The sequence below is a fragment of the Theropithecus gelada genome, chromosome 1 (assembly GCF_003255815.1).
Source record: "Theropithecus gelada isolate Dixy chromosome 1, Tgel_1.0, whole genome shotgun sequence".
NCBI classification, from domain to species: domain Eukaryota; kingdom Metazoa; phylum Chordata; class Mammalia; order Primates; family Cercopithecidae; genus Theropithecus; species Theropithecus gelada.
The window spans coordinates 149,879,467-149,893,598 of NC_037668.1; the positions used below are offsets into that span (position 1 = coordinate 149,879,467).

The 14,132-nt window shown below is 37.1% G+C and overlaps 1 protein-coding gene across 1 annotated transcript in view; it reads left to right on the forward strand.

Annotated features, from left to right (window-relative positions):
- Positions 1-14,132, forward strand: part of USH2A (usherin) — a 795,153-nt gene that overhangs the window by 648,762 nt on the left and 132,259 nt on the right. The window contains exon 55 of the mRNA XM_025367257.1: positions 8,095-8,202. Coding sequence (XP_025223042.1) covers positions 8,095-8,202 — 108 coding nt within the window. The remainder of the gene's footprint in view (positions 1-8,094; positions 8,203-14,132) is intronic.

Genomic DNA, 14,132 nt, shown 5'->3' on the forward strand with positions numbered 1-14,132 from the left:
GTTTGATTGCACAGTCAAAAGTCCACGAATCCAACCCTGATCTTCACCAGCCTGGACTTAATTGCAGTATATTTCTTTAATTAAAACAGATAGCAAGAAAACTAGGATGGTGATAATGTCCTCAAAAAGCTTTGAGAGTTTCTTCTGTGGTTGTACGCAATGCTCCAGGCTGCATTCCCCTCAGTTACTATGTAACTATTGACCACCAAGCATTAGGGACCTGTGAAAATAGTGATAAGAGTTTATTTTCTTTTCATTTTTTCAATTCTGAGAACAACTAAATTTGTGCCTGACCAAAAAAGAAAAAAAAAGTAGCACCAACCGCTTTTTCTCGTTTTAAAACCTGCCTATGGATAAAAATATTAAGGCCAAAGAACTATAATTGATAGCTGCCTAGACAAAGATATTTTTTTTAATTCCCCTTAAATCCCAGATATTCCAGTGTACTTTGCTGGACGCTAGTTCTCTTTTGTCACCCCAGTTCTGGCCACACCCTTCCCTTTGCAATGTCCTCATTGTCTCATGTTTGAGCAACATCAGATTTTGCTGCCACCTGACATCACATTTTGTTTTTAGAGAAGAAAAGTCTGCCTGGAAATGCAGAGAAGAATCCTCAGTCTAGTATAACACTGAACTTGAAAGAGGAAAAGTATTTATTAAAATATTTATTTAATACTTATTAAAATACTGTCACTAAAATCAAAATATATATAATATAATTAATATTATATTTTTGTTGCTATATTTATTCCAGATATACATCAACATTAAGACTATTATTTAGACACCATCAAAGAGAAAGGGTCTTTCCTTGCTGGTGTCTAAATAATAGTCTTAATGCTGATGTATATCTGGAAAGAGAGTCTGCCAAAGAAGTAACTTGTTAGGAAAGACGTCTTGGGATCAGGAAGATATTGGAGAGAGGGACCTAAGTTATGGTTCAGAATTTCACATGAAATGTAGAATTAATAACGCAAGTTAGCTTATAGCAAGTAGTCAGAACTAAAAGTCATGAAGTGATCTTACTGGCATGTGCAATGAAAGAGGCTCTTTGTTTTGATGTTCAGTTCATATGAGGTAGCAACTGAATTCATAAAGCATCAATACAGAAAATGGACAGTATCAATGCTGCCCAAGTGGGGGGGACAAGAAATTGGCTTGGGTAAGAGGAATGGGCAGCTGTTGAGATTGTGAAGGATGGTACCATCCAGAAAAGATGGCTGTAGCATGTGAGCTCCTGAAATAATCCTTAATCAAATTCTCTAAAACAAATTCTAGTTTAAAGGCACCTTAGATGTCTGTAAAGTAATTCCATGATGCCTTTGTGTATCAGTTTTGAACATCTAGATTTTCACAAATTATCAGATTGATATAAGTAGAATGCTGATATGGCTCTATGCATCACAATCAAGATGACCAGTGGATGCTGGAGTTCCTGGGAATCTCAGTAGGCAGAGATGCTCTGAAAGGGATCATTTAGTGAGATCCCAGGCAAGTGAGGGCAAAAGGAAGCACTATCATTATAGCTGTCGTGGTATATACCCTGGGGCTCGTTGTCTTGCACTAAGAAAGAATTCAGGACACAAACACATGTGGGTGGGTTAAGGAGTGGAAAGTTTGATAGAAGAGAGAGGAGAGCAACTCCTTGTGAGAGAGAGAGAGAGAGAGAGAGAGAGAGACAGACATCCGAAAAAGTGAGGAGGCAGTGGATCACAGCAGATTTTATAGGCAGGCTGGAGAAGGCAGTGTCTGATTTATATAGGGCTCACAGATTGGTTCGATCAAGTATGACATTTACATAGTGTGAGGGGAAGGCTGGTCACCGCACCCTAATCTTGTTATACAAATGGGCCTTCCAGTTGATTGGCTCCGTCTTGTCTGTGCCTTACAGTACAAGTGGCTGACAAGGAGAAGGGAAGATGGAGCCACCATCTTGAACATGTATGGTCCTTAGTTCCTGCCCACATTCACCCATGCAAGCACCCAGCTTGCTTGCCTATGTCTACAGCTCGACTTTACATGCTTGCCCTTTGTTAGAAAATTATTTGGGGCTTTTCACTAAAAAGAAAAGCCTTACCGAGGACTCCCATACCTTTACTATCTGCGTAAGTGATTTCTTCTTAACTCCTGTATCATTAGTAACAGACTCTGAATGTGAGTGTCCAAGGGGCCAGACCACACATCCAGTTTGCGTGAACTGGTGCCAGGACAGATGACTTATCCGCAGGATGGTTATTTACAATACTTTATAACCACCTAACAAAAACTTTTTAACGTAACTCAGGCCTCTCAGTGCTTGAGCTAATCACTAAACATGCTGATGGAGGAACTCACAGAATTACATATTCTTTAGGGCTATTTGGTAGTTCTTTTCTTTAGGGCTATTTGGTAGTTCTTTAGAACATAACAGATGACACTCTAGAACAATTGGCTGAATGTTTTGAAGTAGCACTTGCTATGTGAAATTATAATGGCTAATGTGCCTTTTTTTGACTATTTATCAGGAGATTAAAAATTGGAAGCAAGCTGTTCTTTATAGAGTACATCAAATATAACTTTTGTAAACATGGGTTTTATTTTCCAAATCATATTTTTATGAACTAAAGGCAGACATTTTGCAGTCCCTTTTAGCACACATTTACTCTTGAAAGTAATGTTACTTGGAAGTGTAATTGTAATGAGTTTGGTTATATTATGCTTCTTTCCTTTAAAAAAGAACATGATTCCCTGTAGGGAAATTCAGGTAATTTGCAGCCACAGTAATCTTCACTATACTGAAATGTTAAATACTTGGCTTTTCTCCATGCATTTGCCTTTCTGTACTCTACAACTGCTATTTCCTACTCTTCTAATTCAATGCTGAGCACTTGAATGATGTTTTCTTTTCTCCTTCCACTCTTCGACTTCAGGATTAAGTTACAGTTGGAACGGTTCCTTTGAGACATCTCTTTATTTCCCTCTTCTCATCCTGATCAATTCATGAGTAGTTTTCAATTGGTGTGCCCTTTTCATTGCCTGTTGCTAATATGTCATATATATCTCGTTTTAAGGACTACCGATAGAGGCTTACTTAAAATGACAGCAAATTCCAGTTGAAATGTGTTCATTTTATTGAGTTTTACAGAGTCGTATATATGAAAGGTCATCAGGTTCATGTAAATCATCTATGCCTGATGGTAGTTGATGCTTTCTTACAGATTATCTGAGCCAAGCCTATTAGTAATCCAATCCTCTAACAATATGAAAAATATAAAAACTAAAAGAATATGGTTTTAAATTTTCTAAATTATGGATTTAGATATTGCCTTCACTTAAAGTAATCTGTAGACCTATTAAGCAGTCTCTACTATCATGCCTACAGTTTCTAGATATAGAAACTGAGGAACCTAGAAGCCGGAAAACTTCCTTGTAGTCAAGTACTTAGTAAGTAGATAAGTATTAGAACCCAAATAGCCTAATTTCAGACTGCTCTCTTAGCAGAGAACATGACTCAGTACCTCACTACATGACTCATAATAATATTTAAAATGAAAATATTTAAATATATAGTCCCACTTGAATTTTTTATATTACTGGAAATTTCACTGGGCTTTGAGCTATTTACGTCATGGTTTTTATTATAAGGCTAGGAAGCCTGATCCAGTTGTTCTGGGCCACATTTCTCAGTGTAACTGCCCAAGTTCCAATACTGGCTGGATGGCTGGCTGGCTTTCTTTCTTTCTTTCTTTTTTTTTTTTTTCAGTCTCGCTACTATGTCACCCAGGCTGGAGCGCAGCGGCAGGATCTCAGCTCACTACCGCCTCTGCCTCCCAGGTTCAAGCAATTCTCCAGCCTCAGCCTCCCAAACAGCTGGGACTATAGGCATGTGCCACTATGCCTGGCTAATGTTTGTAGGGTTTTTTAAGTAGAGACGGGGTTTCACTATGTTGGCCAGGCTGATCTCAAACTCCTGACCTCAGGTGATCTACCCGCCTCGTCCTTCTAAAGTGCTGGGACTACAGGCATGAGCCACTGCACCTGGCCCCAGCCCTTTCTTATCTCTGTGATCATAGGCAATTTCCTCCAACTTTCTGTGCCTTAGCTTCCTTATCTGTATAATGAACAAATAATAGCATGCACAGCAGAAAGTTAGTGTGGGCATTGATTATATTAACACCCATAAAGTGCACAGAAGAGGGCCAAGTAGTAGTAAATGCTCAATAAACTTTTGCTAGTATGTCATTTACATAATCTTATAACTAACTTCCTTTAAAATAACTGCAATTCTCATAAAATATATTTAGTTAATGTATAGAGTCCAATGAAAACAGAATTAAAAACAGATCAACAAAAACAAAAACACCCTGAGTTTCGTTTGTTGGGTTTTTTCTTCCTAATTTATAGTTTTTGTGCTGGTATTTGAACTAAATTGTTCTAACTTTTTTTTTCATTTTGAGCAGCTACAATGTATACAATTATGACTTGCCAATTAAAATAATGTTAATTTTAATAAAGAGCAGCTGCAATGGTTTCTACCATTTTTATGTCTTCTAAATGCCGCTTAATCTTCAGAGGGAAGGCAGCCATTGAGTAACTTAAATACTATCAGCTCTAGCTCTTATGTGATGGGAGAACATAGAGCTTGGTGTTCAGGCTTGGGTCATCTATACACTCCTCAGCCCAGATGAAGTCAACACTAAATAAAGTACAAAGCCTGATAGTGGACAAACGACTAGCTTATCCAAGGAAACTGTGAGTTTTGTTCTAAAAAGCAGGAACAGACCCTGGAAGGTAAATATGGCAGGTGTGAAGTTGCCTGATACACATTAGCAAACATCTTTTGAAATGAGCCTAAGTATTTCTACACTTTTCCCACATGGTCCATTAAACTGGCCAGCATGGCTACATTTCAGGGACAGACACAGCTCTAGAGGATAAAGTGCCAATGAATTAGAGTAAAACTGCCATTCTCCCCATATTCACTTGCAGACATGTCTCCCACTCTCATCCTTTTGGTTCTTCAATCTTTGTCTCCTTTCCTTAGTGCACCATGTTGACTCCTCTTGATTTGACAATATGTTTGAACTCCTCTGACTTCTTGACCAAGGTTTTCTGCTCAGTGCTGAGTTTGCCATTCCTCCTTGATTCTAGTACACCAGTAGCTTCAAGAGAAACATATTCCTTCCACCAGCCCTACCCCCATATCCTGCTAGGTGAAACTACCCCATTTAATGTAAACACCTGTAGCTTAGTGAACCTACCCCATTTAATGTAAACTCCTTTGATGCACTTTCCTCCCTCTTTCAAAAATCCCTAAGTTGCTGGATACTCTACTGTTGTACCATGCCTAAACACCTGCCTTCTCAAATTCTAGGCTGTAAGTAAAATGGAGACCACTCAACTTGCTGCAGAAAGGCTTTGTCAAGAAATGACAATTTATATTTTTATATACATTAATTTTCCTTTCAACTACAATTCTCATTACAAATACTCTCAATCCTCTAATCAACCTTAGCAAACCTCTGTGATTATGAATTTTCTTTTTTCCCTAATGCTCATCCTAAAATTTTCTTTTACGGTCACTGCATATCTGAAATCAGACCAACCAGGACCACGTTGAGGAAGATAACTGAGGCCATTGTTTTGGTCAGAATATTCCAGAAAAAAAAATAAAGTATCTGTTTACTTTTAGCTACCAGATTTACATCTGGCATTCAGGAAAAAATCTAGAATATATGTATTGCTCACAAATTATATTAATTTCTGTTATTTTATTAATTTTCTGCAACTAAAAAAAATCTCCAACTCAAAGAAATCAATGCCATGGGCAGGGATACTGATGGAATTATGAGGAAGGACCTTTTTGGTCAGGTCACATGGTGACAGCCATCGTAGCCTCATATCCCTGCAAACTTTATGGGACACTATCGTGGGCATGCTCTTCCTTAAGCAATATTTGTTCAACATTGAATGCCTAAAAATGGGCACTATGGGGGAAAATGACCTCCCAAAAAGACTCACTCAGTGATGTCATTTCTACTCTCAAAGGGCTTATATTCTAAATGGGGAAAATAAGATACTCAGGTAAAATGGTATCACACTGGTCAAGACCCTTTTTGTCAGTAGTGAGAGTGAAGAGGAGACATTGTCAAGCTAAACGAGTTTGCCACTGCAACCTCTGAGTTTCATTCTTGAATATTCCCTTCCATTATTTTGAGCTCTACATTTTGTAATCTTAGCATTTTCCCATAAGCTTTTATCAAACATATGTGGCTTGGGTATGGCTTAGATCTTTAGTCATATTCTTCATCTGTAAATCAGGTAAATATCAAAATTATGTAAATCCTCCAAAGCAACCAAATGGAAGATTATAATCAAATAAGTGCCTGCATCTTATCACTAAGTTGATAAGAAAATACAAAGGGCTCTGAAGCTAAACCTTGGGGCAGCTCCAGCTGCAGAACATTATTGCTTTAGCAGAGAACCCAGACTACTGCTCTCATTCTAAATGAATGAGATCGGTAATTTTTTCATTCATTGAACAAACACACCTTTTGTGCCTGTCACAATCCTAAAGATACAGAGAGGCAAAACAAAGTTGTTGTTCTTTCAGAGCATACATCTAAAGTGGGAGACAAATAACAAATAAGCAAGAGACACAGCAAACATCAGAGATGGTTGAAGGCTATGAAATAAGAAAATTATGTGAGGCGATAAAAAGTGATGGATGGGTTGTTTAGATGAAGTGGTCAAAATTTTTTAAAATGTAGCATTTGAGGAGAAATCTGCATAAACGGACAAAGTGACACATGAACATCTCTGAAGGAACGGTCATTCCACCAAAAGAACAAAATATGTGAAAATGTAGCTCAAAATATGTGAAAAAATAAGCATAACAATCATTGGATTCATCTGTAACTTAGTTCAATTATTTAACAAATAGGCTAAGTCCTGTTGTTTTAAAATACTATTTTTTTCTCAAAGAGAGCTTTGGCATTGTTTGAACTTTCCCAAGCGTCAAGGGAGAGATGTCTTGTAAGCCTCAATATCCTCCTTGTTGAATGCTGCTGAGTTTTAAAGTTGCTTCTGCTAGAATGAAATACTACTTTGTGTATCCTATTTCATCTTCTCCTGTCTGCTAGATGCTATAATGATTCCCCATTTTACAGATCAGTAGACCAAGGCGAAGAGAGCTCAGTAACTCTCACAAGGTCACCAGCCACGCACAGAGCAGCAAAATCTAACAATATACAACTTCTATTTTAGATGGATTGTCATTCTTTTCTCCCTGAAAACTTACGAACTATTACCATGCTGTATCATATTCTGAATACGAAAGAAGTAATAAGCACCATCTCTTCTCCAAATTAGCCTTAATCTACGTGTAAAGACAAAATCAACACACCAAAAAAAAAAAAAAAAAAAAAAAAAAGGCACATTAGGTAGAGTGCAAAGTTTAAAAACAAAAGTGTTGGTTGGCATTAATATGAGCTGAATATGACTTGGGGCAAGAAAATGTTGAATCTAACCTTCTTTTTATTTTCCTGCCCCTATTTGTATAAGAAGCAATTGCAGAGACTGGGATGGTTAGCCTGGAGAAGAGAAGACTCAGGGGGTTTTGATAACTGTCTACAAACATTTGAAGAACTGTCATGTGGAAAAGAAATTAGATTTGTTCTATATGTCCCCAGGGGTGAAAGCGATAGAAAGATTTCATCACAATATAAGGAAGGACTTTCAAACAAAATAAGGATAACTCTAGGGCTCTCTAAAGATGAAATGGGCTCTTTGGGAGACGGAGTGCTCTGATCGTATAAACGGGACAGGGCCTCTTCAATGACATCTTGTATAGGGAATCAAGAGAATGGTAGATGGTTCACATGAATTTTAAGGTCTGTTCTATGGCTGAGAATTTATTAGTTTATCAGTGATAAATGAAATTTTGCTCAACACTTAACCTCTTATGAGGTTGAGACCTTCTTTAAAGAGTGTTTTAAAGAGTACTCTTAAATGTTTTGGCTATCATATCTACAACTCTGCATGTTACTTCTGGTGCCTAATTGATAATAAATAATCCTCTTAAGGTGTACTTTATTTCTTGCTTGATTTTTCTAGGTCTCCAGCCGTACACCAACTACAGTTTCACGCTTACGGCTTGTACATCTGCTGGGTGCACTTCAAGCGAGCCTTTTCTAGGTCAGACACTGCAGGCAGCTCCTGAAGGTAATGAAACAATATCCATGGTTTGAGGGAAGAAATTTTCACATGGCATTTTGAGATGGAATCTGTAAATTCCTTCATAACAAACAAGGAAGAGGCAATAAAGTTGATAGGTACAGAATAAAATCGTATTCTAGGTTCCCATTCTTCAGGCTTGATTCATGTGTAGCTTCCCAAGATCAGTTCGCTTTCAATTCTTTAACCTTTTTAGAGTTGACTTTCTGTGGAAAGAAGAATTATTGAAATTTTTAAAAAACTCAGATGTTAAACAAATATTTTGGGAGCATCTAATATGTAATAAGCACCATGCTCACTGCTGAAGTTGTTTAAAATATTCTCTGCCCTCAAGATTGACAATCAAGTAGAAGTGATAGGAGAAAGATCTGTATGAAGAGAGAAAATCTAAAAGTTGATGTTAAGAAAGAACAAATGAGTAGAGTGCTAAGGTTGGCCTGAAGAGGAAGAAACAATAACCCATCATTGACATCAAGAAAGACTTTATGGAGCAGATGACTTCTGAGATGGACCACAAGAAACAAGGATTTTGACAAATGAACAGTGATGTACAGAGATGTACAACCAGACGCAGTTTGAAGGATTATAAGATGGAATCATCACCTTAGACGGCAAATTGGAAATGTCTATTACATTTAAATTGTTAATTTCCCATGATACAGCCATTCTGTTTTCATCATTTATGCCAGAAACTGTGCCACATTGGTCAAGGAGGCATCCACCAGGATGTTTATTGACACATTTATTTTGTTTAATAGCAAAATGTTGGGAGCAATTTTAATGTTTGTGAGTAGGAGAATTGCTAAATAAAATCAGCTATCCTCATATTGTGGAATTTCATGCACCAATATAAAAGAATGAGACGATCAGTTCATACAAAGAGGAAGTTATGAAATTATATTAATGTATAAGAACAAACTGAGAAAATGACATTTGTTGCTAATGGTTAATAAATAAATGCATTTAAAAATCCAGGAAGTATACACACCAACTGATAGCAATGGTTACCCATGCATTGAGAGGTGGGATGGGTGGTGTCATTTACTTTCAAAAGAATAATATACTAAGTGGCATGTGTTAGTGATCAACTAATTATTTTGTTAATCTTCATTATCTGCCTGTTTTTCATATGGGGAAACCAAGGCATAAATAAGTTTCTAAACAGAAATGCAATGTTAATTACCACCATAGACTCCTGAACTATTTGTCCATTACTCTTCTAATGAAAGGGATTGTTGTACCTCAGAATATTAGACCTGAACTTCCTACCAGTAAATGGGGAATAAAATGGAAAATTCCACATATGGGGCATATGGCTCCTCACCAGGAATTCACTAATGATGTTTTCTATATAAAGAATGTTTCATGTCAAAAAGCTTAGTGTTCCTTTGAAAGGAAGAAACCAGCAGTGGATTTTTTGGAAAGGTAAACTATCAAATGGATACTTTGATGATAATGGATAATTTCTAAAGGATCTATCAACCAGATTTGGCTGAAACTCAAGCCTGATAAAATAATGGAATCTCTTGTTCCACTCCTGTCTACCAAATTCATGTATTTAAATTCATTGGAAATACACATCTATTTTCTCACTTTTCCCGACAAAATTTCTTGAAAGGACTTACATTTTATGACTTAAAAATTGTAGCTTTCAACAGTGCAGGGTAATGTGATATGAGAAATGCCCTTAATTTCTTTTTTTAACTGTATGTACCTTTCCTTTAACACAAACAACCATGCAAAGAAATGATAAACAAAATTGACTTCCCTCTGCAGAAGAAACACGGATTTAGGGCCATTTTCTGGCTGAATAAGTGCCATTTATATATGACCCATATATGATATAAATATAGTACGAATGCTTAACTTGGGAACACCTTAGCAATCACATTAAGTTTTGTTGTTTTATTGTAAAGTGAAAACAAGTATACCACTTTAAATTATTCACCCAGATATAACTAATTATAAAATGCCATTTTGAAATATATCGGATATAATTTGAAGATCTCATATATGAATATTTTAAGTGAACATGAAGAGAATTAAAAGAAGTGTTTAGCATAGCCAATGCAACCTGAGCTCTTTTCACTTGCCTATCATTTTCAATCTAAGAAAAAATAAATGCACATTACAACCTCATTGATAAGTTGGACACAGTACTCTACAGTTTTATCCTCATAGAAAACTGTGTACCTGTACCTTTAGTCACATAATGGGAAGATTTTGAATGGAATTATTACTCTTCTTTTCTACAATTACTGAAGTCCAAGTGAGTTCTAATTCATTTTAGAGATAAATCATGCAAAATTGCAGACATCCTTTCCTCTAGCATTGACAATGTGGAAAAGATAAGGGAAAAGAAGAACCACTCTTTTTCAGTTTCATTCTAGATTCCTCTTCCTCTGCCCTTCTTTTAACGTTTATGGGCCCTTTGTTTTTCCTCTACTATGTGCACTGTAACTCCCAAGCTGTTCTGGAATTCTTAAGCACTGGCTTTATCTCCTAACGGAGGCTGAGAGCTACCAAATACTAAAACTACCCTTGTGGATTTAAATCCTATTTATGTATTGGTCTACTACATGTTTATATTTAGGTGTTTTTCAAAAACTTTAAGCTCAATACTTCACTTAATTCTTCCACTCCACTCTACTCCTCAATCTGCTTTTCTTCTTCTCTCAGATACTACCACCTACCTATCACCTAAGCCCAAAGCTTGACATTCTTGATGGCTCCCTTTTCCATATGTAATACATAATTCTTCATAAAATCTTATTTGTTTTAAATCTTAAGGACTTTTTAAAACATTGTTCTTCTTTACCATCCGTTTTACCACTACCTTGGTTCAGATCTTTATAGTTATAAGAAGAGAAGTTCTCTGGATCCTCCTAACTAGGTGTGCTTCCTCTAGTCATTTTTAGTCATTTTTCCTCTTTCTCACATCCCACATCCTAATTCTTTTTCCTCTTTTGACAAAATAAGAATATGCCATATTAGTCACCTCCATAAAATCCCATTTCCTTCCAGGAAGACATACATCCATATCTCCTTAGCAAAGCAACATGGACCCCTCAAGTTTTAACTTCCATCAATTTTTCAAGGCTTTCAGTCTTCCCCACATGCCATGCAATGCACCAGTCATGCCACGGTATGTGCAGTCCTGCTATCCTTGCCCATATTTCTAGGACTTTCTGTGGGTTCCCCTCAGCCTGAACTCCCTTTCCCTACATCCTCACTCAGTTAATGCCCACCTTTTCAAAACTTGGTTCGCACATCTCCCCTTCTGAAATCTTCCATTACAACCACCTACTTCCTACCCATCTCCATTTCTCCCCACAGTCTGTGTCAGGTTACCCTTTCTAAGTGTTCTAACGGATACTGTGTCTCCTTCTCTTAAAGCATGTATCATACTGGAGTACAATTTTTTATCAACTTATCTTTATTCACCATGATACATGAACTCCATGAAGAGCAAGAGTGAGTCTTTATCTTCATATCCACAGTGCCCAACACAGAAAATGACACAGAGTCAGATAGAATGTTGAGTGAATAAATTAACAAATACTAAATAGTCCAGAATTCAGTGCATCCCTGACATCAACTAATACAAAATTGGTTCCTATCACCAGATTTCACGAGAAAAACAATCCGCAATAAATGTTGGGAATTTTGAATTGGAATGAAGATTTGTAGGGACATGAGAAGTGGGTAATATTGCATGCAACTCAAGATAAATTTAAAACAAATACAGTAGACATATTATACTGGTTGTCATTGTGTAAAGAGGCCCACAAAGGTTTACTTCTACCTTTCCCCTTTTAACCTCTCAGCTAGCTTACCCCACCCCATCCTCTTAGGTTACTTTCCTCCCTACTATTCATTTCTTTCCCTTGAACTGCCTCAATTTGCTCCCTTATTATACAGAATAGGTTTTTCTGGTTTTACCTGAGACTTAGACTGGGGTTACATGGTGAAGCGGACAAATTCTCCACCTAGGACTCGTTAATATATCCCACCAAAGATCATCTTACTCTAGCAAAGATTTCTTGCAGCTGCCAAGATAATGATGTCCCCATATCAACATCCAAGTAAAAATGCAGCACTTTCTGATTATGTATACATTTGAACTGCATCTTATCAATCAAACCAACGGACATGGAGTTATTACCAACTTGAACAGAGCTTTTGCCAGCCTGTATAAATAATAAACTCAACTTTTACTTAAAAGTTGAAACAAACCCAAAATTACGTTTCATTTTATTTTATTAGCTCCTCCACATCCACAGGCTTTATTGACTGTTTCAAATCAGAAACCAAGCAATAGCCATTCTAGTATCTTGGTGATTTTTAATACAACATTCAAGATGAAAAAGATATAACTACAGGAAGCAGATTATGAGTTAAGACTTCATACTTTATCTTTTGAATCAACAAATTAATATTACATTTAAATCAGAACTCTGGTTGAATCATCTAGCAGCTGTTGGCAGAGAAACCCACACATAAATATATACTATGATTTGTGAACTTTTCCAAATACCTAGAACAGAGCAAACTCTCAGAACAAAATGAACTACTCTCTTCTCAGGAATATATTGCTCCTTAGAAAGCTGGGATGTTTGAGACATTTTTGAAATCTATCTTGTTTCTTTCAGGATGCTGCTAAATAAATTGCATTTTGTTCTTCTGAAAATTTTTCTTCTGAAGTGTCAAAATCTTATCCTATGCAGAGTAACCTACAGAGGAGATACAATCAAGCAAAAGCTATTGATTACAGGGAACCTAATATTGAAATGAGTTTTTTTTTTTTAATCTCCAGAAGAGATTTACAGTGTCTAATCAGAGTATAACTCGATAACAACATAAAGTGGTAGGATTGAGCTTTCTCATTGCTGGGTTCTCCATCAATAGGTTTGTACATCTATAAGAGTATTTGAATGTTTGACATTGAATTACAGTTGTTTGTGTGTATACTTTGTCTTTTAGACAGAAGTATAAACTCCTTGAAAGAGTGAGCCACATCTTAGTCATCTCTGCTTTCCCTAGAACTGCCTGCAGTGCTTAGCATAGTATTTTGCAGGAGATATATTTACAATAAATCTATTCACTAAACTTGTATTAGGCATTGTGTTGTCCATAGAGATACATTGACAAATAAGACAGAGAAGATCCCTGCTACCATGGAAGTAATTTTGCATCAAAGCAGGAAAAAGGAGTGGACTGCACTGTCATATAACGTAAAAATAATAGTATGTTGAAGAAAGAACTTTATTATGATATTTTGAGTGTTAAGAAGGAAATAGAAAAAGCCATGCAATACAGAGAAACTAGGTTGGGACTCCATTAGATGGGGTTCAAGTTAGAGTTAAGAGAGTACGGCCGGGCGCGGTGGCTCAAGCCTGTAATCCCAGCACTTTGGGAGGCCGAGACGGGCGGATCACGAGGTCAGGAGATCGAGACCATCCTGGCTAACACGGTGAAACCCCGTCTCTACTAAAAATACAAAAAACTAGCCGGGCGAGGTGGCGGGCGCCTGTAGTCCCAGCTACTCGGGAGGCTGAGGCCGGAGAATGGCGTGAACCCAGGAGGCGGAGCTTGCAGTGAGCCGAGATCGCGCCACCGCACTCCAGCCTGGGCGACACAGCGAGACTCCGTCTCAAAAAAAAAAAAAAAAAAAAAAAGAGAGTGTTAAAATAAGGTCTTATCAATAAGGTGATAATTACACAAGTAACTGAACTATGAGAACATATGAGAACATTCTACATATAAGAGCAATTCTGCATAGGAGAACAAAATTCAAAAATGTCGTGTTGCAAGGGAACAAAAGTGTTCCAGGTCAAAGGAATGGAAGTTCAAAAGCCCAGATGTAGGAAATAACCTGAAGCATTCTAGGGATAGAAAGGAATCTGGCATGGCCACAG